Source organism: Mauremys reevesii, linkage group 11, assembly GCF_016161935.1.
Source record: "Mauremys reevesii isolate NIE-2019 linkage group 11, ASM1616193v1, whole genome shotgun sequence".
Classification (NCBI taxonomy): domain Eukaryota; kingdom Metazoa; phylum Chordata; order Testudines; family Geoemydidae; genus Mauremys; species Mauremys reevesii.
In genome coordinates this window covers 28,804,657-28,829,019 of record NC_052633.1, presented here as the reverse complement: position 1 = coordinate 28,829,019, position 24,363 = coordinate 28,804,657, and the positions used below count along the sequence as shown (strand labels likewise).

The following is a 24,363-nucleotide window of genomic DNA, read 5'->3' as shown; positions in this document are numbered from 1 at the left end:
CAGATGAACATGAGGAGAACCAGTCCCATATGGCCAGCTACCATTCCACGGCACACCAGCAAGTACTCCACAAACCACTAGTGATCCATGGATCACAGTCTGAGGATTGCTGCTCTGCCAACTTTCCAGTGTAAATAAGAGCGCAGAAAAAAGACAAAGAACCAGAACTCTTCTCTGATGCTGATTCTCCATCATCTTCTTTCACATACTTTATGCGTTTATATGAATGAATTTTAAATGAATTTTTGGCTTATAATTTGCCAGCAGCCAGCTATGTCAAATATTGTACTTGAGTAACTGTAAGACATTTAGAACTGTATAACAAACAGGGAAAGAGAGAGGAGTCATTGATCCAGTAACTCCCAAATCCACTGCTCACACCCTGTCCATGCCTGAGCTCTACAGTCACTACTGTGGTCTCTCAAGAGAGCTCTATGGAGAGATGCTGCTCCCTGTATCTGCTCTTCCTGCGCTGTGGAGCCTCCTGACCTATTATGTGGATTCCAAAAGTGTGTAGGGGTGAGCATGCATTATAGCTGCTATCTTACCTTTATCTATACCGGAGCCTCCTTTTCATCCTTTATTGCACCCCCTCTTCCTACAGGAGAGGGATGGGAGCATTAGCTCTGTGGTTTAGTCCCTTTCACCTGTTGATTTTTGAGACTGTTTAAACTTTGTAGTGCCTAACTTAACAAACTATATTTGATTTAAGGTAAAGTCCTTATCACACCGTTCAGGTCAGGACCCCGATCCCAAAGTCCAATGGCTGTTTCTTTCTGTTCTCTTAGGTGAAAAAAGGGAGATGGACAGAGAGAGAAATATCTTGGGCTGTTTGCCCCTCCCTTTTATAGTTCAGACCCCCTCAAAAGTGCTATCCTGCTAAGCATAAGGGGACATGGAGTCTAGTGAAAAAAGATGCGCTTTTCTTTCACCTGTGTGTGCTGAGATGCAGATTTTCTTTGTCTTCTTTCTTTTCTCTCTCATTGTCTGAGAACCCTGTTTACAACTAATATGCAAATTGAGGTAATCACACATCCCTTTGTATAAGACCTCTTTGACCACTTTTGCTTTAATTGGTCCTACATGAGTTTGAACATGTGCCTTTAACATTATACAGGGTGGATTTCATAACTTTACATGCAACATTGCTGCATACATTTCCCCAGGATATTATTGGCCTGTGAGTTATTAGTTTTCAAATGGTGCCTCACAAGGCATATTTTGTACAACGATTATTACAATACTATGTAGGATGTGAATGCAGGGGTGCATTCACTCACAGTGGGGTTAAGCTATGTTTGAACTATATTTTAAATACATATTCTAGCAATGGATTCCAAGCACAGGTCCTGTTTTAATGCAAAAGAAAAGATAAGCCTGAGGTGCGTTTTAAGTCCTGGTATTCAGAGGTGCTGAGCATCAGCAGCTGCTACTGCCTTCAACTAGAGTTGTAGGGGCTCCACGCTGCAGGGCTAAGTTAGGCATCCTGAAGCTGAGGCACTTCAGATCAGTGGCCGTTTTTGATAATTTTAGCCTTGGGAATCTACAGCTACGTAGTCCTAAATGGAACACATTTTGGAATAGAAACGCAATCAGTATACTGTTGTAAATAATTAAATGTCTATGGTTGCAAAGGGCAATTCTGCTAAAATTGAACATAGGATACTGAAAAATCAGTGCAAGAACATAGCATTTACTTATCAGGTTCAGGGCTGTCATAATGATTAAATGGTGGATTAAAACAACTCTTCATATTTTGTAGCTGCAGAACACATTATTTTAATAAATGCTGAAGGTCATTTATGTATCTCAGTATTTCTGTGAAAGTATGATGGAAACAAGTAAGATGGATGAACATGATACACCACATACTTAATAAAATTGGCACATATGCAGCTTGGCAGTACAGCAAGATATTCAAATTATTAAAATACTTCAGGCTCCACAACATAACACTATATTGGATTATGTACCTTTTAGAAAATTCTAACATAAAATGTATTTCTGATCTACTATAGCATTGTGTGTTCAGTTATTCTTTTACTTGTACTAGAAAATAGCAGCCATTACTCATTGGTACCATAATTATTGTTTTGTGGAAATTATTAAGGCTTACAGGTATAAGAGCAATGGAGAGAAAAAAGCAGAATATAGTAGGGCTGTCTGTAGCACTAGAACGAAAGGAAGTCAACTAGTAACTGAGAGAATAAAGAACAGGAGTACTTGTGGCACCTTAGAGACTAACAAATTTATTTAAGCATAAGCTTTCGTGGGCTACAGCTCACTTTTTGCATCCGAAGAAGTGCCACAAGTACTCCTGTTCTTTTTGTGGATACAGACTAACATGGCTGCTACTCTGAAACCTGAGAGAATAAAATTGACAATGATTTTCAAGTGATCTACTCTGGTTCTTTTTTTCTTTTGTTTTTTAACAAGACTAGGTAAAGAAAAAGGAGAAAGTATTGGTACCCTTCTTATTTTCTGTTGCTAAAAAGCAGGAAAGGGAATGCTTGGAATGGTCAAACTGTACAAATCAGCAGGTCTGAATGATATGCATTGTAGGTTGTTAAGGGAATTAATTAGTTAATGAACTTACTGAACCACTGGCAATTATTCTGAAATGTTATGGACAGCTGCAGAAGCCTGCAGGATGGAAATAAATGTGGTATCAGTGTTGGAAAGAGAACATTTTTTGTTCAGTGCATAGAACTTCAGTCTCTAGTAAAATAAATATTAGGAGAGAATGTGTGAACACCTGGGGCTAAACTTGAGGTTTTTCCTTAATCTTTACTCAGGAAAACCCCTTGTGATTTCTTAGTCAGGAGAAAGGCATGTGCCTAGTCTTCAGTGAAAACGCTCCCATGCTTAAAGTTAGGCACAAGCTTAAGAATCGGGGCTATAGAGAGACTTCATGAGGAGTTAATAAAACTGTGATTAATAAATACCAAGTGAGGCATAGAATTCACTGTGATGGAGAAACATGAAAAGTCATAGGAACAATAATAAACATCCAGTTATTGTAGATGTGAGTTTGCAGTGTAACATGGAGGCAAAAAAAGGCCCGAGCGTGATTTTGGTCTTCATATAGTATGCGGAGTCATTTCATGGATTAGGAAGGTAATTGTACAGCACTGATTAGATGACAACTTTACTATGCACAGGTCTAGGTGTGACATACCAGGGTACAATCCAGACTAATGAGCTGTTGTGTTTCCCCTGCCCTGAAACCTTGGGTGCCTTACAATGCTTTGCTGAAGCACCTCTCATGTGGGCTGCTCACAACAACCTGTCAGCATGCAGTCCACACCCTGAGTATCTGTGTGCTACTGCAGCCAAACCAATCTTGGTTATACTGCTGGGTGACCCCAACACATCCCAGATATTCCCCAAGAAATGTATGTCCTGTACTGCTCAGCACTCTCCTGGACAGGACAAATTATATTAAGTCAGTTATTTCTTTAATAGAAATAATATGTACACAAATTGTCACCCCAAATGGAGTTTCCCAGACACTTCAATTTAAACACACTGCATTAAATAAAACAATAAAACAAGTTTATTAACTACAAAGAGATTTTAAGTGAATACAAGTAATGGGGCATAAAAGCCAGATATGGTTACAAGAAAAATAAAGATAAAACACTACTGGTGCCTAATTTAACAAACTGTTTTTTCACCACGTTTTCAGCAGTCTTACTTGCCAAACTTCTTAGGTCAGGACCCCTCCCTCAGTCCAATGGCTACTTCCTTTGTTTCTTTGGGTGCAGTGAATTGATGGGCGGGGAAGGGGTGACTTGGGATGTCTGTCCCTTCTTTTTATAGTCCTGTCTCCACTTTGAGAACCATTTCCAGCTGGGAGCAAGGCTACAGGCAGTCTGTAGGGAAAGGAACTCCATGCTATTTCTTTGCTAAGATGTAGATTTTTTGTTCCCCGCCCCCTCTCCTGCCAAAGAATGGTCACTTAACAGGTAATGGGCATCAGCCTTGTTTACACCAGACTGAGGTGTCCGCTTACCCTTTGTCTCTGAGAAACTGGTTTGGCCACTCCCCAGGCTTCTCTGGAAAACATACTTTTAGTCATGATCTCAGCTTATGTTTATAACTTCACATCTAACCTGCTACATGCTTGTTGCCATGATTTTATTGATCAGGAAATTGAGTTTTTAAATACCTCACAAGACATGCCTTGTACAAAAATGGTTACAGTGGTGTGTAGAGTGTGAACATGGGGGTATATTCTGTCACACTAGGCATCTCACTACCTGAAATATTTTGACAAATTGGAGAGAATTCAGAGAACAGCAGCTGGTATAAAGAAAGGTTTGGAAGAATGACTTACCAAAAGAAGCTACAAAAATGAAATGTGTCAATAAGGGTAGAGGAGAGTGTTTGATGAGCATCCATAAATATCTCTAAGATTTACAATCTCGTGGAGGGAGGAAAATTGTGCAGGAGGGTGGAAAAACTCTCTCTGTCTCTTTGCCAGATTACACACTTGCCTATTAAAATTCGCAAGGGTGGGAAAATACTCTGTGTGATTCATCTCCCAGAGATTCCTTCACCTGGGTCTATCAGAGAGAACTAGCTTGACCTCCCAATTGTGAAAGAGGCTGCGGAGCCATTCTGAAGAGCCTGGAGATTTGTGCAGGCTGTGGGATCCACAGGAACCACTGCCAACCTTACTTATGTTTGGTGGTACCTTACTCTGCAAATAGTCCCCTGGATTTTATATGGAGTTAAGATACTACTCATTGCAAGCAGGAACATCACAGTTTGGCCCATGACTATTGTAGTCCATTGTTCTGACCTTGAACTATCAAAATATGCATTGTGTATTAGCACAGTTGCTAGATTACTGTAGCTCCATGGTCTAATGGAAACATTTAAGCCCTAAGCTGAATATGATGGGTAAAAAATTAATGACAGTGAGATCTCTTAGGTGTAGTCTCCCAAGAGAAAGTGTGAAACCCCTGTTGCTTAGGATATTTGAAACTATAGTGGACACAGATACATTAGGGAATGCCATTGTTGGAAACAATTCTGCATTGATGGAGAGAAGACTCAGTAACCTAACAGGTTTTTACCAACTTGTTTAATTACATGAAAAATAGGGACAGATGTAAAACTGCAATCCATAATTTATTACCTAGTAATACATAGACAATAAATGTATATGACTTAGACACTTAAAAAATTGAACATACATTGATTCTTATATACATTCTAGTCTCATCACACTTTACAGATATAGGACCTTATTCTGTTATGCTAAATCCCCTTTAAACCACTCCGACAGTGCAAATACTTCTTTTTTTTCTCACCTTAAAGCCCCTTTATGCTTTAGTGTAACAGAGCACTGGTGTAACAAAATTAAGCGAACTTAGTGTAGGCTAAGGGCTAGGATTAGATGGTGTAATATATTTTGGATGGAATATTTAAGTGATAAAAGTTTACATATGTTCACAAGTTGCAGATGCAGTGCCATTCTGTTTTCTCTTGCCCATTATCTTCTGGTAAAGACTATCTTTGATTTTTATGATTCTCCTCAAAGTGCAAGCTGTTTACTCAAAATGTCTTGACCATCTTTATTTTCTATTTTCAATGTAAAATCTACAAACCCCCTTTTTGTTGAATCTTTTGGAAATGCTATATACATCAGTCATGAAGGCTTAAACAGTTTCTGTGTGGAACTAAAGCCAGAATATATTGTAGCTGGAAATGACTGTGTTTCTGCCTGTACTTCCACCAGTCTGGACTTCTAATCAACTTTTAAATGCAGAAGGATTTATGGCCCAATGCTGCATATGCTGTGCATCTAACTCCCAATGACGCTAATGTGAATGTTAGCTGTGCAAGTAATGCATGATCAGACCCTTATTTTCTATAATGAACAGTCCTTTTGTTTATCTGAGGGATTTGTGCACAAGGAAGCTACAGGAAAAAAATACCCGGATTCAAACTTCCTTTTAAAAGCTGCAAGTCTGTAGCTTCTGGCATTTTTGTTTGATGACTGAGAATTCTGATGCTACAGAGGTCTATTAAAAATGTGTAGCATGAAGTACATTTGATGCCTTAAGCTATTTATATCAGTCTTTTTAAAATGAGAAAATAACCAGCATAATAAAAATAATTTCTGTGCTTTGTTACAACATTAGCTCTTACCTGACATTTGTCATTATTTCTCTCTCCCTTCACAGTGCATTGAATGCTACAAAGCAGAAACGATAAAAGTTGAAAGATGTTGACAAATGAGTGATATGCGAGCAAGTGTCTGTCGTGCCCCGGCCGAGAAATTTGAAAATACTAGGGTAAGGTTTGTATTTAACTTTATTTCCCTTGCAAGTCAACTGATTTATGTAGTAAGTATATAGGTCTGTTGGCTCACATTAGGTGAAATGACTTTGTCAGTCAACAGTTGAGGAGTAAAATGGATAATGCTTAACTTATTCCATTCAAATATAGATGAACCCTAATATCTACTAGTTCATTTCTGAGTTGACTGGTGACTTTGAAAGCAATGCTGATTACTTTCGCTAAACATTGGTCTCAACAACTTAAAAAACATAACAAGTATAATAGAAAGCAATTCAAAACTCCATAAAGAGTAGTAAGAAGGCATTGAAATAATGTGTGAAATCCTGACTTCACTGAAGTCACTGGAAACCTCCTCCTCCATTGACTTGAGTGGGGCCAGAATTTCACCCAGTGAGCCAAATTCTAAGCCCCACTATAACTGCTTTGTGCTGCTAGTTGGCTTAATGCCACCGTTGCCTCCCCCTGAGCGGATGTAGCCCAGAATCAGATCCAGCATGTTCATATGTAAGTATTTATTAAAATTTTAGTTCTGTATTTTCAATGCTATTGTGCATGACAAGGTCAATAAGAAAATCACTAGGCCAAATCCTTCCTTCGGATACAACTGTACAAGTCTCATTTAAGACAGAGAGTTGTGAGTAGATGAGGGCTGTCTTTGCTCCACTGGTCCAATTCTACTTTAGCTGAAGTCAGTAGCAAAACTCCTCTTGATTTCAGTGGCAGGAGAGTCACGCACAATAGCACTGAAAATACAGAACTTAAATTTTAATAAATACTTTCATATGTACATGTTGGATCTGATTCTGGGCTATATCAGCTCATGGGGAGGCAAAGGCGGCATTAAGCTTTTCTTCCACCATAAGTTACACTGAGGAAGAGGTAGAGGGATGACCAAAAGGAGTAGAGAGCTTCCTCAATGTCCTTTGCCATACTGGAGATAAAATGTTAAGCTTGCTTAATGCGTTTGGCTTTGAACATTTGTTTAGAAGTTTCAAGACAGAATGTTGCATATCACAGTCCCTGAAAGATAACCTAGAAATTACATTTTGCAATGAAACACTGTTGTTTTCATAATTTTAAATTGCAGTGGGTGAACTTTCAAATTTGGATACAGAGAGTTGTTCAAAGAACATCCATTAGTTGGAAAGAAATAATAAATGTTAATGTATCATTATCTGTTAGATTGTACAAGCTGGCATTTTCCATCATCAAACATTGATAAAAGTTGTATACCTACTCAGGGTCAAGGAAAGAAACATAAAATTAATGAAATGGTGCTTGAAAATATGAACTTAGTAGATGGCTGAGGGCTAAATTGTGTTGACCTTACTCATGTATCAAATGATGATTTCCATTTTGTACTATGTGTTGAGCAAACCTCTAAATTTGCCTGAGGGCAGCTTATTGTAATACGTTTCAGACAGTTGCCCTAGCCAGAAAGATGTTATTGACCCTATCACAGAGAAGCCATCATGGCAGCAATCTGGAGCCATCGACTTTCAATGACTATAAACCTTTGGCTTACCCTCACGGAACAGTGGTTTCTCACCTGGAGGGGGCTGGAGATTCCCAACTTGAACATATGGCACAGAAGAGAGACCCTACTAAAGAACAGGATTCTGTGCTGTGCAGAGGGAACCAAACATAGCTGCATGTAGTATGGTCTTGCAGGAGAGGATAAGAGGGACTCTGACCAGCCTGAAATGCTGACAAACCTTGGACTCATTTAAGGAGTGAGATCAAACTAGGGGAGGGAGCATTTCAGGACTTCGGATTATTTTCAGATATCTGAACCTCCAAGTGCTTTTTAAAAAATAGATCATGATGATTAAGAAATTCCTTTTGCTAAGCCAGTGTTCTTTACTTTCCTGACGTGTTGTCCGCAGAGGAGTTAACTAGAAGACCAGGATGCCCACAGCCTAGGTGGAGTTTTGGAGGATGGTGTAAGAGCATCTGGGCATTTCAAGAGGTCTCAGTCATTGATTTGGGGGTCTAGAGTGGCTGTGCATCAATGCCCCATATCCCAAAGATGGATGTCAGAGAAGAGTTCTGAACCTGAGGGTATGCCCTATAGAGCCCCAGAGCTAGAAACAGTAACTAGACTTTACCCAGACCTGTTTGGAAGCTTGTGGGACCCAGTATCTGGGACAACTTGCAACAGAGTGGTGACCATATAGTGGGGTTCTGGGGCACAGCATAAGTCTTCTCACATATGTAAAGCAGACAGGATTTGGCTTTGAACATATTAAATCAGTGTAGGGCGATGCTTGAGAATAATTGTTCAGTACTGACTGTAGGTTATAGTGTATTTGTTTTTGTTTTACACTAGGGGAATATGCTTTATGTAAATAAGATTTTCTCAAACTTCAAATTATAGTATACAAACATATTCAGATTTGATGCATCATAATTTCTTTGTGATAATCTCTGATCAGTGAGTGAAGCAATGGAAAGCTAAAGGTGGTAAACTGATCTCAACTCTTTCTCAGGCTATGACGATCTAGAAGGATAATGCTGCATGTCAGTACTTTTCATTATCTGTGATAGAGTTTAAAGATTGATTAAGATGTGCTTATATTGTAGGCTGTTGTCATGCACATTGTCATAGTAACATGCATAGTATAAAAATTAGCATAACTTGGTAACAAACTATTTTAAAGGTGCTACAAATTCCTATGGAGACTATTGTAGTATGTTTCCATTTGATTTTCAAAATGATGTTGCTTAAATTGTCTGTAAAATAATCTGTAGGCACATCCTGGCTGCTGTTAATATTTGTCAAAGCTATCTTTGATCAGCTGGTAAACCTCCTTAATTCTTTGACTGAGATTTCCCCTTACTGTCACTTTGCATCATACCACTTTAGTTATTCCTCCCCACAGTATCCTTAGTCCCAGAAATGCCTCCCCAGCCATATTCCTCCCACATTAAACCTCCCCAGTCCAGTCCCTGCCCTCTGGGTTTTCAGCCTGCAAGCTTTCTGTGGATTACTGGTTGAGACAGCAATCTCTATCCTCCTCTTTTCCCTCTACACCTCCTTTGCCATGCATCTGACTGTGTCATTCTTCAGACAGGAAATCACCGATGGTTCACCAAGTGATGTTCTCTCTGGCAAATCACAGGTGAAAGTTTTCCCTGCAACATAACCCCTTCCCACGGACTCCAACTTCCTATTTGAAAGCAAACCCTACAGTCGCAACCTCCCTCCCAACCCTACTACTTACATTTTCAGTCAACATCAGCTGGGGTGACCTGCGTGTCCTTGCTTGATTTTTCACTCTGTTGGGGGAGAATCACAATCTTTGAGGGAGATGGGGCTGCTGTTTGTGATGCACCTGTGGACACAGTCTGTCAGCACGGGTGGTGAGGAATATGAGCGAAAACTGACTTTGACAGGCTCACTCATCAGCCTTGCCCACCCATAGTGGATAGTAAATTGGATAGTTTCTAATTTTAAAAGAAAAACATGGATTAAGGCATCAAATGTCCATTCTAATAGGGTTTCATAGACCTTGTATGATCAAATGACCCAGTTCCTATTTATCCTGGCTCTTTAGCCTTTGTCAAAGACTTTATATGTTGTTTTATTGAAGAGATGAGGCTAGAAGTCACTGCCTCCACTTACACCAGCCTTGCATTTGGCCCAGAAAACTATTGTCAAAATTCTTTGCTTATTTTGTGTTTTGATTTTAGTGTGAATTTATGGAAACAACTTTGTACTGCATTGGGAAATGCGGTTTATTTATAATCCAGTCATAAAAGTTTATGGATTACTGATGAAAGAAAGTAGTGGCCTACTTTTCAAAAGTGGAGAGCTCCCACATACCCCACTAAAGTCAACAGAAACTACATGCGCTCAGTCTGATAGAGTGGGATATGCCTCTAGCAGATTGTGAACTCCATTTTCTATTGTCTTTCTTTTTGTGCCTCCTTTTATGTGTGCAAACTGCCATATTGTGTTCTGTGTTGACAAGGTCAGTCCATTTCATACATTGCCCTGCCAGGGAGGGATGTGGGATACCTCAGAGAGGACTATCAATGAGAGAGCCATCAAAGAACCATCATGAGTATAAGGAACTGGAGACTTGAGAGAGATGAGGCATTTGTTTTGGTGTCTAAGATAGCTGGTCTGTGGACCACCACAGCCCAAAGAAGAGCAGCAGACACAAGGTCTAGCCCAGGGAGGGTACCTTAGAGACCCAGAGCTAGGGGCAACAACCACACTCTGATTAGACCTGGTTTGCTTAGGAGCACATAGGATTCACCAGTTGGGTCCATTCATAACAGATTGGTATCCTTCCAGAGACTGGGGATGGGCCAGGTTGTGATAGTTAGCACCTTTAAAAATCAGGCCACTGGTGACTAAATAAAGGATATTGTTTAGCTGGAAACAACTTTGTAGACATTTTATAAGAAAAGGAAAAGAAATATTTAGGTTCAAAACAGCTGCAGGTCTGCACAGTGTGAAAGCATAAATTAATATGTTGCACTGTTTCTTGGCACCCACTGAAGAGTGGAAAAAATACCATCCCCCTCATAGAACATTGCATGGGGCAGTATAGATGTTAGGGGCTATTGGGCTGGTGGGGAAGCTGGTTTCTGAGAGGCACTTCTAATTGGAGAGATGGGGCTGATGCAAACTAGAAGCCAGTGTCTGTGGTGTATGGGGAAGGAGCTGTGGCCTGGGAGCAAAGGAAAAAATCTGCTCTTTCCTGCTAGTTATAGCCTGGGAACCCTGGATCGGTCACTGCTGGGTGTTTCCTCTCTCCCCCCTGCCCCGGACTTTGAGAGTATTTATTCCTTGCAGGAAAATTACCCCTATTTGGGCCCTCTCCTGTGCCTTTACAGCAGGGGTGGGCAAACTTTTTGGCCCGAGGGCCACATCTGGGTATGGAAACTGTATGGCAGGCCATGAATGCTAACAAAATTGGGGGTTGGGGTGCAGGCGGGGGTGAGAGCTCTGGCTGGGGGTGTGGGCTCTCGGGTGGGACCAGAAATGAGTTCAAGGTGTGGGATGGTGTTGGGGTGAGGGGCAGGGTGTTGGTGTGAGGGGCAGGGGGTGAGGTCTCCAGCTTGGGGTGCGGGCTCTGGAGTGGGGCTGAGGATGAGGGTGTAGGAGGGTGCTCCGGGCTGGGACTGAGGGATTCGGAGGACGGGAGGGGGATCACGGCTCGGGCAGGAAGTTGGGGCATGGAAGTGGGTCAGGGGTGCAGACTCCGGGCACTGCTTACCTCAAGCAGCTCCCGGAAGCAGCGGCATGTCCCACCTCTGGCTCCTACGTGGAGGTGTGGCCAGGTGACTCTGCACGCTGCCCCATCCGCAGGCAGCACCCCTGCAGCTTCCGTTGGCCATGGTTCCCGGCCAATGGGCGCTGCGGGGGTGGTGCCTGCGAATGGGGCAGCGTGTGGAGCCCCCTGCCTGCCACTATGCATAGGAGCTGGACAGGGAACATGCTGCTGCTTCCGGGAGCCACAGCAGGAGCTCAAGGGCCAGATTAAAATGTCTGATGGGCCAGATGCGACCCCGTAATTTCCCCATCCCTGCTTTAGAGGAAGGGGTTACAAGGTGTCATGGTCTGCACCCTCACTTGAAACTGGGGGGTTTCAAGTTGAGGACCAGCATGTATCCCCCCACCCTAAAATCCTAGGGTAGGTCCCCTTTCTGGCTGCCACCACTCGGTCGATTACGTGGGCCAAGACACCCCTGTATTCCCCCTGCCTTCCTCTTTCCAAAGAGGTTCCCTGGGGACAACACAGCTCAACTCAGAGGGAGAAGCCTACCCTTCTCCCCCCTCCCTTCTCTGCCCGGAGATAAGCCGTCTCACCACCGAGAGAGAGTTTCTTAGCCCCACCCCCTGTATCCACAGTAGAGGGATTTAATCAAATCTTTACAGAAAGAATTTATTAAAAGAAAAACAAGAAAAATACAGAATCTCTATGAGCCCAAGCTGGACACTCATAGAGTATAACCTTGCTAAGTTCTGGAGAGAATCCGCTCTCCTCAGTACAAACAATACATGCAGAATTAAGAATAATCAATAACAAACACACAGAATTGCAAACATAGGATTATTAGATGAAGACACAAAGTATCTTTCTAATACTCACTATCTTGACTAGAAGAAATTAGTTCAGAAAGGTGGAAACTTGTAGAGACTTGATTGAAACATCTGGACCCTTGTAATTCCAAACGGCTAAGAACAACACACACAGAAACAGAGGGAAAAAGTTCCCTCCTAGGAGTTTCAAATTCTCTTCCCTGATTGGTCCTCAGGTCAGGTGCCTACCAGGTACTATGTTTTAACCCTTTACTAACTATTCATGACACAAGGCTTCACGCAGCCCTTTCCTACTGGGGCTGGGAGACAAGGCAGGTGGATGCAACATTAGAGGAAAATGTAATTAACGAGAATTTGTGATATCTAGAACTTTTTTTGCAAGTAGATTCATTTAGTGCTGAGAAGCTGCTTTACTTAAGATGATAAGGCACAAATTCCAATGTAGATTTTACTGATTTGTTATGGGCTTATGTAGTACTTAGACTTTGGGAATTTCAAGCCAGAGCTGTCGTCTCATTTTTTAAAAGTCTGTTTTTGAAATCCATCAAGGTAGGTTTTTGGTGACTAGATGACTTTAATATCATGGGAAGCAAGAATATACAAAAAATTCCTCACCTGTAACATTACAACAGAGTTTATAGAAAGGCACATTGAATTGATGTGTTTTTTTTTAAATATATTAATCATCTTGGAGAGAAGTTTAACTCTGTGTGTGTGTGTGAGTGTGTGCGTGCGTGGGGAGGGTGCGGGGGGAATTCTTCTTTCTTTACGCTGAATAACACCTTATTCCACAAGTTGTCCCATTGAAGTCCTTGTTATACATATGTAAAGAGATTACAGTTTGGCTCTTTATAATGAAACACATGTTTAAACTAGGGGTAACAAGTGTAATGCTTTATGACTGTATTTGTAATAAGCTGACAATAATTGCTGTAAGGGTCTATAGTAAGTCTGAAATGCTTAAAGTCTTGTAATTTCACATTGGCTACAGTGAGTTGTAATAATAGTTCAGTGGAAGGTCACAACTTTCCTGTTTTCTGCTGGAGAGATGTAAAATTTATTTTTACTGCTGTAATAGTATACTGTGGGGCTCTAGTATGCCTGATCGGCTTCAGCTGGAGAACACTATTGACTTTTCAGTGCCTCTGGTTTGGTTAATTTTAGCTACAGAACTCCTGCCTTTCTGGCACTTGATGTGCTCACTGACAGGTCATTACTCTAACAGTGGACCCCTGAGGACATGATTTAAAGGGGAAGGATTCCTAATGAAGGGCCATGCTTCAGCTAATGCACATATCACTTAAACAATGGTTGGCATGTACCAAATTCTACAGTAGTGGAGTCTGAGACTTTGGAAAACCGAGGGATTATCTACGCTTACAGTACTGCAGTGGCGTAGCTGCACCAATACAGCTGTGCTGCTGTAGCATTTAGTGAAAACTTCACCTGCACTAATGGAAGAGCTTCTCCCATTGGTGGTTGTACTCCACCTCCCTGAGAGGCAGTAGCTATGCCAATGGGAGAAGCCCTCCCATTGACATAGTACTGTCTACACTAGAGGTTAGGTCAGTATAACTGTGTCACTCGAGGGTGTGCATTTTCCACACTCCGATTGATATAGTTATACTGATGTAAGTTGGTAGTGTAGAAGACCAAGCCTGAGGTTGTGATACCACAAATCATTGCTTACTCCAAATAAGTGGTCTTTTTACACTCCAGTAAGAGGTCACTGGGATTATTTGTGAGCTTGGGTATTCATGATAAGGCTCTCAAGAAAGATACAACAGTCTTTCAATTAAATGAAAAATCAAACAAATAAATAAAGCACTTACAGGCCATGTTAGATTCATATCTACATTCACACACAGAGTTAAGAAATGCCAAAGTTGTTGCCAGAATATTTATTTGCTTACATTGCATGCAGTGTAGGTGTTTAATGACCTATTCAAATCAAAACACAAATATTACATATGTGCCATGAGAGTGTTAATGAACCTTGGCTTTTGCATTTACTAATTTTGCATTTAATGTAACCTTAATGTTGCATTAACTTTGGTTATTTAAAGGAAACAGGATTAAAAATCATAATGAAATTTCCTGTACATAAAGGCATTTAAATAGCCCCACCAGGCTTTTTGAAATTGAGCTCTGGAGAGTTGCACTCACAGTTCTCCATTCTCCACAATATACAGGAAGGGTGAATTAGCACCTATGCTGCTTTTCTTTGACTAAACCATCACTGAACCCCAGGACTTCACCTAAATAAAACCCTTAAAGGATCTTTTATATAGGTTAAGGGAAATTTATCCTGTGAACACACTATAAAGTAAATGAGCCATATAGATTCCTAATGCAACTTTTTATATGTTTTTAAAAAGTTGAATGAGGGATAAATTTGGTCCAATGTTTAGCTGTTCTAAATTAAAATTAAATTGAGGAATTGACAGTCATAAGTGGGTTAAAATAAGTGGCTACAATAATTTAATAAGAATGAACCATTCTGGCAAATACTGTCCAAATTAACTATTTTTTAAATATAGGTGCATTTTAGTATTATTAAGCCAAAATGGTAATGAATATGATAGATAATTAATGCATTAATTCATAACTTAATTGTTGGTTATGATGCTTGTGGTATATTGTAATTAGTAATTGTTAATTATAATTATTAACTATTTATGAGAGAAACAACTTTCTTTACAAGAGTATAAAATTGCCCACGCAGATTAATAATAACCTAATGTTAATAAAATATCCAAACTCTAATTGATAAGTAGAAATGGTAAATGTATCTCTTACAGACTTCTTGGGTAAAAAATTCAAAATTCATGGATATTTAAGGCCAGAAGTGATCATTATGATAGTTTAGTCTGATGTCCTGCATAACACAGGCTATAGAATTTCACAAGGTGATTCCTGCATCAAGCCTGTAACATCTGATTTGAGCTAGAGCACATGCTTTAGAAAGACATCCAATCTATTTAATGACTGCAAGTGACAGACAATCCATTATATCCCTAGGTAAATATTTCCAATAGTTAATTATACCCTCGCTGTTAAAAAAGTGCACCTTATTTCTAGCTGAGTGTTGACTTTCAGTGAGATTTAGCCTAAGTGGCTAAGTCACTTAGTGCTTCTTAAAATGTTACCCTTTAACCTTTCTGTGATGTTCTTTGCAAAACAAGTAGGTTGCAGTGCTGATGTCTTTTGGGTCAATGCAGAAATAAGACTGCACTCTAGTAATTTTTTTTTGTTTAGGCTGAAGTTGCAGTACTTATAAGTCCAGAAGATTTGTTATCACTAATATCCTAAATAATCATAAGGACTGGGGCACCCTTCCTGTGCCCTGGACATCCACAGGAGAGGGAGTTGGACTACACCAAGATCTTACCCTACTGGTGTCACAATTCTAAAGTGCTCTATCCTACCTTTCCCTACGAGTAACCAGTATACAGCTAATCATCTATATATAGAACATTGTAGGTAGCATGCTAGGAACATAACATACCCCTTTTTGGATCCTGTGCCATGGGACTGAATTGGTGTCCTCTACTTGCTTTCATTATCTTGCAGCAGGGGGCTTTGGGGCCAGCTGAAAATGGCCAAGAGGAATATATAATCGGTAGCAGAGGAAGAGACAAGTGGTAGAGGGAAGAAGCTGGGACCATCAAATAAGGATGTCCGGAGGGAGGAGGTAAATTTTTCCCTGAGATCTGAGGAGAGAAGGCCACAGCTGGAAATCTGTCCTCAAGCAAGGAGGACTCTACAGTTGTTGTTGGGGAAGGAAGGCTATAGCAGAGAGCTTTCAAACGCTCATAGATATAGTATTTTTCTATACAACTTGTCAAAGAAAACGTTGTTGCCAGTTCACGGGTAATGCACTGTTACTGTGCTGAGAAAAGCTTCTGTCACTCACAGTGGAGGAAATGTTAATTAGCTTGCCTGTTTTCCATGTCATTCAACTTTGTTACTCTTGATAATCAAGAGAGAAAATGAGCTGAAAGCAATGAGACAAATGAGCTGACTGTCTAAATCAAAATGGAGTTATTTAATACATTTAACAGGTGTAAAATCATTTTACCTAAAGCGGACTTCATGTCAGTGAGTTTTCGAAAACCTGAATCTAAAAAGTGAAACATGGGGGGATAAAAGGTATTTTCTATGTGAAAAATAACACACTCCTTTGCTTCCTTTTGGAAATTCATTTGCCCTATGTGGGAATAAGTGGTGTTCAGGAAACATAAATCCTTATTTGCACAATGAAAGCATCCAGCTGATCAACATTTCTATGTTGCCCTCAAGATAATACTTTATTTGAGCTGCTTATCTGAGATCCGCTAGAAGGATTAGCCCTTGATGTGAATGCACATGCTTGTTTAAGGGAAAATAAAGCATATTGTTAACTGCATTACAACTTTGAATTGTTTTCTGCTTGAGCATCAAGCTCAGCTTAATTCTTAATTTCTGTTCTCCAGGCTTTTATAACAAATGCCACCCATAAGTAATTTTATTTTTAAAAGAAACAAAATACCCTACAGATAATCAGTAGCTGTAATTTCTTCTGCTTTACACGTAAGGCAGTGGTAAAAGAACACTCTTTGTTTGATTAAAGCATAATAAACATGAGCAAATAAAATAAATTGAACATGAACAAGGAAAAGTATATTCCTCATGAAACTACTCTTTGAATCACATCCTGTTAGTAACCTAGACTGTGCATTTAATATTGGAATGTATAATTTGAATGTAAACAATTAAGTGTTGTTTACTTTTATTTAGTTCATAGAAATTTATACTAGTCTAATAAAATTCACAGTAAGTTTCCTTCATTTTTATGTAATCAGGAGCAGTTGGAAAACTGATATACACTATAAGATGGTTTTAATCAAAATTTTATTGATAATATTAAAGATTGTTGTTATATTTGTTATTTAACCTGCTAAATGGTTTAATTTGGATTGTATTTTTCTTATTATGTTGGTATATGTATTTGCCCTCTGCTTTGTAAGGACATTTCAGACTATCCTTCCTTCGTTGTGTACTATCACAGCAGCTGAGATCAGCTGAAGAGCTCATACTAAGGGACGTCTACAGTACGAAATTAATTTGAACTTATTCTATTTGAATTTTCTGAAGCGATTTTATACATTCGGTGTTGTGTGTCCCCACTAAAGCACGTGAATTCGGCGGAGTGCATCCACAGTGTTGTCAGATGCTACCGGTGTGGTGCTCTGCTCTGTTCAATGTTGATATCAATCGGCTGCATGCGTGTGTTCCCTCTGTGTGCTGTCCCAGCTCTGCGCAGATAGCTGGCACAGCAGACCCCGAGAGAACCCCCAATGACCACAGAGTCTAGTAAGGTACGAAGGCTTATTGTCAAACAAAGCACAATGATAGTTCCCTCTAGATTTTACTTTACAGGACATACTACGAGTATGTGCCCCCTGGCAATGGACTCAGCTCAGTCAGTGGCGGGACTTTCCACTGCCCCTAGGCTGGACAAAGACACCGCCCCAGGGATGTATTCTTATACACAGGTACAAACAAGTTACACATCACTCCTGACGTATTGAGGTGCAACCCTTCTACGTAGCAAGGTACAACCCCTCTACGTAGTAAGGTGCCGCCTCTCACCTTGTACATGTTGGTTCGAACAAAACAACTCCATCCATCATATTACCCTTTTGGCCCTGTCATTGGGATGGGTCAGCTTGTTCCTTGTTATCTGTGTGGAGTGTACAAGTATGCAAATGTTCTGATATCTGGTGTCCAGTACCTTTTAGGTATGTCTCTTTTTGCAGCATCAGCCCTTTCCTTGCCAGCTTCTGTGAGCAGGGCCGGCCTCTGGCTCACAGCTTAACTTTGCTTTATGTTAGCAAAGTCTTAACCGTTACTTTAGTTCAGGTCTTAGGCCTCATACCAGGCCTCTGAAACCAAGGTTTATATCTCAGGGCCTCCTCTTACTACACACAGTACCAAGGCTAGCATCAAGTGTCGGAGTGGTGCACTGTGGGAAGCTATCCCGCAGTTCCTGCCACCCACTGGAATTCTGGATTAAGCTCCCAGTGCATGATGGGGCAAAAACATTCTCGCGGGTGTTTCTAGGTGTGTGTCGTCAATCGCTCCTCCTTCTGTGAAAGCTACAGCAGATGCCATACTGCCAGCAGATAGTGCAGTACGGTGCACCGCGTGTCTCCTGGTACCATGAATCCACCTCGCATGTCCTCTCGTCTTTCTATCTACCTTTTATCTAACCATTTCCTGCCTTTTTTTGGCTACCGTGAACCGAGCAGCACAGCCTCCGCCGCAAACTCTGCTCTCCTGCTGTTGCATTGCTAGCTAATTTCTCCATGTTATTTGTCCTGGGCTCCCGTGGAAGCTATAGAAGGCAACAATTTTCCACCATTTTTCAGCCATCATGATCTGAGCCGCACAGCTTCCACTGCAAACTCTGCTCTTGCAGCTCTAGCAAGCTTCCCGCCTCCGTGAAAGCTACAGAAGACAACCATTTACCGCCATTTATCGGCCATCTTGAACCGAACAGCTTTTCTATGTTTCGTGCCCTTTTTCCAGGATTACCCTGCAGGTGCCATAGCTATCACACACAGCAGGGCAACAGAATTCAGCTTGCAGGCAGCTTAAGGGCACGCGGGGTTCTGCTTCTTCTACATTCATTTCAGTGCTTTCAAACTGCTGGGCCCCCTTTCCCATAGCAAGCAATGCCTGATGGGTTTGCCATATAAAAGGAGGGCCTGCGGGCTCTCTGGGATGATCACTTCACACAGCACCCCTCCCCCCCCGCCACACCCACTGCGTGGCTTTGATGAGGCTCTGAGCAGGGATGAGCCCGTTAAACTAAACACGAACAGCCCAGCGCAGCTGGGCTTTTCCCCCTGCCCCCCACCGCATGGCTCTGATCAGGCTCTCACTCACCAGAAGTTCCTTCTCCAGGGTCATGGGTCCGGGAGCCTGCCTTGGGAGTGGGCAGAGGCTATTGGCTGCAGCATTAAGAATAGTTCCTGGTTTGGGGGGGGGGGGGAATGGATTCCCCACTGTGCTGCCTGTGCACTGTCCTCCTCCTCTTCATCCTCCAATGACTCTTCCTCCTCTCTCCATGCAACTCTCCCCTTGCAGGTGTCCATGGACAGTGGTGGGGTAGTGGTGGCATCACCCTCCATAATTGCATGCAGCTCACAGTAGAAGTGGAATGTATGGGGCTGTGACCCAGAGTGCCCGTTCGCGTCGCAGGTTTTTTGGTATGTTTGCCTGAGCTCCTTGATTTTTGTACGACACAGCTCTGTGTCCCTGGAGTAGCCTCTTTCCGTCATGGCCCTGGAGACTTTAACATACGTATTTGTGTTCCTTTTTTTGGAACGTAGTTCTGCCGTAACAGATTCATCTCCCCAACATACAATGAGATCCAGTACCTCCAGTTCGGACCATGCTGGAGCTCGTCTGCGAATCCAGGACTTCGTGATCTCTTGTGATGGTGGACTGTGCTTATGGTCACCTGTGCTGATGGTGACCAAACAGGAAATGCAATTCAGAAGTTCCCCGGGGCTTTTCCTGTCCACCTGGCTAGTGCATCAGAATTGATAGTGTTGTCCTGAGTGGTCACAAGGGAGCATTCTGGGATAGCTCCCGGAGGCCAATAACGTTGAATTGCGTCCACAATACTTTTAACCCGGGATTGCAATCTCGATTTAAGTGCTACTCCACTTGCTGAGGTGGAGTACAGAAATCGGATTAAAGAACCCTTTAAATAGAAAAAAAACGGTTTGGTTGGAACGTGTGGATGGAATCATTTTTTTTTCCAAATTAACTCGGCTAATTCCGAAATAACCAACTAGTATAGACCAGCCCTAAGATTTCTCATGTTCCAATGATGGGTTGCTGTTTGGCATGGTGTTTTCACTGAAGCATCCTCAACTTTTTGCTTGCTTCTTTGGTCCAGCAGATTCCGGACTTGTTCATCTTAAAGGGATGTTAGGCTCAACAGCCATCTCTTTTTAGATGTTTTCCAAAGAGAGGAAATGGGCATTAGGGGAGGACAGGTGTTGCCTCCTGGGATTTATTGTGTTTGCTGTCTGTCTAAAAAAATCCCTATTCCAAAGGGAGCACATCAGTCCTATAGATTATTTTAAAATGTATTTTACAATTGATTATATCTGCTCCTTTTCAAATGTTACGGTTTACATTAGAGTGGAGGAAATGAGTAACCTGATTTAAATGAAGACACAAAGTCTCTTAATTGTTTTTTTTATTATTATCCAACCAAAATTGGCCTATTGGGTTATTATTTTCCATTTCCTGTGCAGTCTTTGCCAGCAGGGCTCTTACAGAATCCCAGCCATAAATTGAGGCTTCTTTTATTGGTAGATCCCTTGTAGCGGTGTGTCAGTCATACTGCTGCCTGCCCTTCCCCATGTGGGTGAAGGGGGATTGCAGTTTGCTCCCTAGGTACTTCCAGGTCCAAAAATCTTTGTGTGATGCATGTATGGGTTGTGTACAAAGAGTTATAAATTTGTGCTGGAAAATAAATTCTTAAAATGTGTTTGGGTGGCACTGCATAAGCCCAGCCTGCTCTGGACAACAGTATTTACCTGTCTGATCAGCTAGGTTACTGGCTGAGGACAATAAAAGTACATTTATATAGAAGGTAAACAAAGCTATCACGCTAGGAGCAGGGGAGAAGACCATTTAACAGTCACACCAGGGGACAGAATTTGTACCTCAGGAAGCCTTCCTGGGTCTTGAGCCAGAAACTTAGGGTAATATAACAGGAGCAAAAAGACCTTTTAATTGATGGGAAGTAGGGTACAACATCCTTCAAACTGAAAGTTGGATCCCCTAGAGTGGAGGACTAGGGATGTTGGCAACTTGATATAAATAAGAAAACTGCTTAGGCAGAGCTTGTAACTCGCTAAGTTTTTTGTTTTAGTCACTAGAAAGTAAGTTTTTTGTTTTATTTGTAATCATGCCTGTGTTTTTTTCTCTTGCTTAGTACCACTTAAATCTCTCTTCTTTGTTAATAAACTTACAGTTTTATTAGAAAACCATCTCAGCGCTGTGTATTAAAGTGAAGTGTGAGTCTTCATCTCACCTTACGGCTGGTGTGTGTGCTTCTTCTTTGGAGACAGCAAACTTAATTTCTGAGAGTGTCCAGGGCACAGAACACGGCAGGGAGATGTCTCTGGGAAACTCGGAAATTGGTATTCACTGATTGTTAGCTGCTAGGCAAGGTTAAGACTGGCAGAGTCTTGAAGAGTTTGCTGGCAAGGTAGACAGGCTGGTGTCAGGGAACTGACGAACAGTTTAGCGAAAGCAAAGCACTCCCTCTTGATAAGGCAGAGTGGTAACACAGTAGCTCCCCGTTTTTGGTGTTCTGAGTACAACATCACAACATGTGGGTCTGGCACAGCAGGAACGTGTAATACACACTGACCAGTCCACATGCAAATTGTGTACCATGATGTAACATCTTCTGGAGGTTGAAGAAGGATGAAGGGAGATCTTAAATGGTGATGGGGCCTCTGTAGTGACTGTTAAGTTGTATTTCAGAATTTTCTTTTAGTGTCAAGTGATTTGTCTGTGCAGCATTTTATGATGCTGTGGCACTTTATTCAAAAACACATTTCTCTTGGGTAGAGGATACTTATTCAAAACTGGAAAGTGCAGTATTAATTACCTTATAGCCCATACAATATTTTGACTGTGATTCAATCATTTAGGCTCATGGCTTGAGGCACGCTATCTGAGGCTTACCAGTCCAGGGGCACCATGCCACCAATCAGCCTGGCAGCACAAAAATCAAAGAAAAACTATGCTGGTGTAATGCTGGTTTGGGAATCTTTTAAAATTTCCTGTTCATTAAGCAATTTTCGTAACCCCAGCTTTCCTGAATCTTTGAGTTTACCCATCTGCAGCAACATTAACCAATAGGTCTACAGAACCTATGGCTAGGGCTCATCAATTTTTGGGACACTATAATGGAAGGGAATTCAGGGAGAAATCACATGGGCATGGAGAACCTGTGGAGCAGCTGGCAACGCCATGCATTTAAGGGAAGCAATGTTGCTGCTTAGCCTGGGGAAGCATCTCCATCTGTGAGCCGGCTGTGCACAGCAATGGAGTACTGATTTTTGCCTTTGTCTTTGATGTTCTGTGTCCTCCTCCCTTGGTTTTCACACCTCAACTGCTAGAAGAGGGCCTCATTCTCCCTGATTGAACTAACCTTGTTATCTCTAGCCTGCTTCTTGCTTGCATATATATACCTGCCCCTGGAAATTTCCACTACATGCATCCGACGAAGTGGGTATTCACCCACGAAAGCTCATGCTCCAATACATCTGTTAGTCTATAAGGTGCCACAGGACTCTTTGCTGCTTTTCCTATAGGAAGTAGACTGTGAGTACAGAGGTAACTGTCTATTTTGCTAAGTTTAAATTGGCACATTTATAGTGGCCATCACCATAGCTCCTCCTCCTCTCACAAAGGACCCAGTAAGATTGTAGAGTTCCTCATCAGATGAATTAGTAATAGAACAAGTTATTTGGGGGTAAAAGGTGGGGAAATGTATTAGTCAGACTGAACATTCACATATTGAAGAGATAGTCTATTCAGTAGAATATTGTGCTTTAGTTATGGTGGAAAAATAAGTGATTTCATATCCTTTCTCTATGCTGTACAAACATCTCTATTTATTAAAATTGCTTTTTCCTGTATTTAAAACTCAGTATTCCATTTTTTACACAAAAGCAATGTAGAAGTATTAAAAACATACTCATAGAGACATATGGGCTAGAATCTCAGCTGGTGGGAAACAGCTGACAAAGCTTGAAAAATCTGTCCTCGTATTTACATGACTGTTAGGATAAACAATACTGCTTTGTTCTTAAATAACTGTAAAAATGGAAATTCACAGATAAATGGCAATATTAACCTAGAGTTGTTTTGAACTAGTGAAAATCAGAAAATCCAGAGGGAAATGAAAATCTGCCCTTAAATAACGTCAATCTATAAATATTTCAGTATCTTGGTATCACAGTGCTCATAAGGATGGATTTTCAGCATTAACTCTGAGAATTCCCTGACTTTTGTTTGTATAAGATGATCCTGCACACTTATTTTTGTGATTTTTTTTTTGTAAATATTTTAATAAGGAATATTTTCAGCAGATGAAAATATTTTATCTGCTTTTAAAACCTCTAAATAAGCTTTGTGTTAATTGGCTCCCAGACTTTGTAGATTAGTTTGTTCTGCATTTTACTGAGAAACTACATGAATTAATATAGATCTTAATTATCATATTAACTACAGCTGTGCAATAATCTCTGCATTCACCCGTTGATTGATTAATATAATGCTAGCCAGCAGGAACTTATTCTGAAGCATAAAAGCACAATAACCTACATTGGAGAAAAAACATAATGTGTGTGCGCGCGCTTAATTTGGCAAGAAGGTGGTGGGGGATTTACAGATAAGAAGCTGTTTTTTGCCTCTTCAAGCATTTAATGGAATAATGCAACAGGAAAACCTAACTAAATCAGGAATTTGAGTCCCTTGAGTTTCCCCACCGCACTCCCACTTAAAATAATTTCTCATCTCTGACTAAATAATCTTCTGTATATACTTGACTCTGTGTACATGGGCATTTTATTAAAGAAGGGACTCGAAAATACAGCAAGAGACTATTTATTGTGTAATTCAGTCATTGCATATGCAATTTATGGACTGGAACAAATGAATGCTCTCATTCTAGAGGTCAAACTCTCACATCAAAATGCTGAGGAAAAAACAGCCTATGTAGGGGTGATCCAAAGCTCATTTAAATCTCTGGAAAGACTCCCATTGTCTTCAGTGTACTTAGGATCAGGCCCCTATCCTATTTACAATCACACACAGTTATTAAAATAATAATCAGCATGTGACCATAGAATTACTATGAAAAAGGAACAGAGCAAGATTTAAATTATGAAGATTAGATGCTC

General features: G+C 41.0%; 1 protein-coding gene across 12 annotated transcripts in view; it reads left to right on the top strand.

The window, feature by feature from the left end:
* Positions 1-24,363, top strand: part of GULP1 (GULP PTB domain containing engulfment adaptor 1) — a 271,318-nt gene that overhangs the window by 79,213 nt on the left and 167,742 nt on the right. For 9 of the 12 annotated variants that reach the window (XM_039494778.1, XM_039494774.1, XM_039494772.1 and 6 more), the window contains one exon: positions 6,198-6,313. In XM_039494778.1, the coding sequence (XP_039350712.1) occupies positions 6,249-6,313 (65 nt within the window). In that variant the 5' untranslated portion in view covers positions 6,198-6,248. The remainder of the gene's footprint in view (positions 1-6,197; positions 6,314-24,363) is intronic. The other 3 variants (XM_039494771.1, XM_039494770.1, XM_039494773.1) reach the window with 1 other exon arrangement.